This window comes from Acyrthosiphon pisum, chromosome A1 (assembly GCF_005508785.2).
Source record: "Acyrthosiphon pisum isolate AL4f chromosome A1, pea_aphid_22Mar2018_4r6ur, whole genome shotgun sequence".
In the NCBI taxonomy this organism is placed as follows: domain Eukaryota; kingdom Metazoa; phylum Arthropoda; class Insecta; order Hemiptera; family Aphididae; genus Acyrthosiphon; species Acyrthosiphon pisum.
This window is the reverse complement of record NC_042494.1, coordinates 138,276,538-138,278,401: the sequence shown is the minus strand read 5'-3', so window position 1 is coordinate 138,278,401 and position 1,864 is coordinate 138,276,538. Positions and strand designations below refer to the sequence as shown.

The 1,864-nt window shown below is 31.0% G+C and overlaps 1 protein-coding gene across 1 annotated transcript; it reads left to right on the top strand.

The window, feature by feature from the left end:
• Window positions 1–414: 414 nt before the first annotated feature.
• LOC103311938 (zinc finger BED domain-containing protein 1-like) lies at window positions 415–1,225 on the top strand. Its single transcript, XM_016800242.2, has 2 exons — window positions 415–817; window positions 891–1,225. The coding sequence occupies exons 1-2, from the start codon at window positions 415–417 to the stop codon at window positions 1,223–1,225; spliced, it is 738 nt and encodes a 245-aa protein (XP_016655731.2).
• The last annotated feature ends 639 nt before the right edge of the window (window positions 1,226–1,864 follow it).

Sequence of the window (1,864 nt, the reverse complement as noted above, 5' to 3'; positions counted from 1 at the left end):
TGTCTAAACTTAGATTTAAGTTTCATTACAGCTCTAAACTGCGCAGATTTCTTAAAGAAGCTCAACAAAAACATAACCTGCCTCAAATTTGTATGCCTGCATCCTGTGTAACAAGATGGTGTACAAGCTTACCAGCACTGTAATTCATAAGAGATCAACAAGAGCCTCTTTTTGATGTTTTATACAAATTAAAATCCAACAGTATAAAATATCTCCCAAACTGTAACGAGCAAAAGCTTATACGTGTAATCTGCAATCTGTATGAACCTCTCAAAACATTGGGAGAACATATGAGTTCTGAACAAGTAGTGACAGCTTCTTCAATATGGCCCATTTATTTAAAGCTTAAAGAATCTATACTTAAAAACAACAGTAACCCAAGATATACATGTGATCTTACGCAAGGTGAAGATCATGGTAATTATGGTAATACCGAAGATCTTTTTTCAAACTCCATCTCAATGTACCCTGTCAACTGGTGAAATAACCTCTTACCTCAATACTAATGAAGTTGATGCTAACAACAGTGATGAAGACAACTATGCAGGTGTCAGTAGTGATACCTCCTCAGACACAATGTTGAATCACTTAGAAGGTCACATAAAAACAGCAATTAAAACACCACTTTTTAAACGGTATGATAGTAATCAAGCAAGAAAAATTTTACAAAAAATAAGTTTTCTAGATCCAAGATACAGAAGTCATTACATTGAATCACCTCAAAAAGATTTAATTATAAGTTTAATTAAACAAGAAATGGACGACATTGGACACCAAGCAGAAGTTGATGAGCACTACAAAAACACAAACACTAGCGGTTAGTCTAATAATTATTGAAATAATAAACAAAATGTATAACTAATTTTGACTGAATGCTTACAATATTATAGGATTGGCTGCATTTTTGGGAAACCTTTCAAGTATACATGTTGAAACAAATACAGTACAAGATTTGAATCAAAAAGAACTTGAAAAATATTTATCATTGCCAAGTGATGGTTTAAATTGTAATCCCTTACAATGGTGGAAAACGTTTCAGTCCGAATTTCCCACGGTGGCAAAGTTGGCTACAAAGTACTTGTGTATACAAGGCACAAGTGTGCCAAGCGAACGAATTTTTAGTTGTGCTGGCAATGTCATTACTGATCACCGATCCTCACTGTCTCCAGACCATGCTGAAGAGCTAATTTTTTTATCCATGAATGCTAAGTTTGTTTCCAAGTGATGACTTATAGAGCATTTCATAATTCTATATAATAATTATAACTGCCGTTATATTGTTTTAAAAAAAAAAATATATATTATACTTTCGCAAGACGCGACGTTATTATATAAGTTAGACTAACTTAGTTAGTTTTAATAATTTTTTTTATTTATATTAATAATTATGACAATTATGTTAATATTAAATATATTTTATTCATTTATCTAAAACCTATTTTTATAACTTGATTTTCTGGTGAACTGTTCATATACCTACCTGGTAAACAGCACATATTTGTTTATGTTCTGTATTGAATATACTAATATTTTTTTAGTACTAACTGCAATAGTGACATGGGACAGTCAGTAATAATTTAATAAATTGATCAACTGTTTTTAGATTATTATCAGGTTTATTTTTACCATGTTCATTTGATTGCTGAATCGGTATATCAGTATTTAATTTGTTAATGTAATATTAAGTCTTTAAAATAAATTATTGACAAATGTTTATTATAAGACATCAGCAGAAAATAAGAATTTGGTTAAGTTAATTTAACAGTAGTAGAACTTGAGTACCTTATCTACCATTGAGGCAGGCTATGTTGCTCCAAATTGTTTTATAGGTATCTCGGCGTCATGGATGCATTGCAAAAGCGGC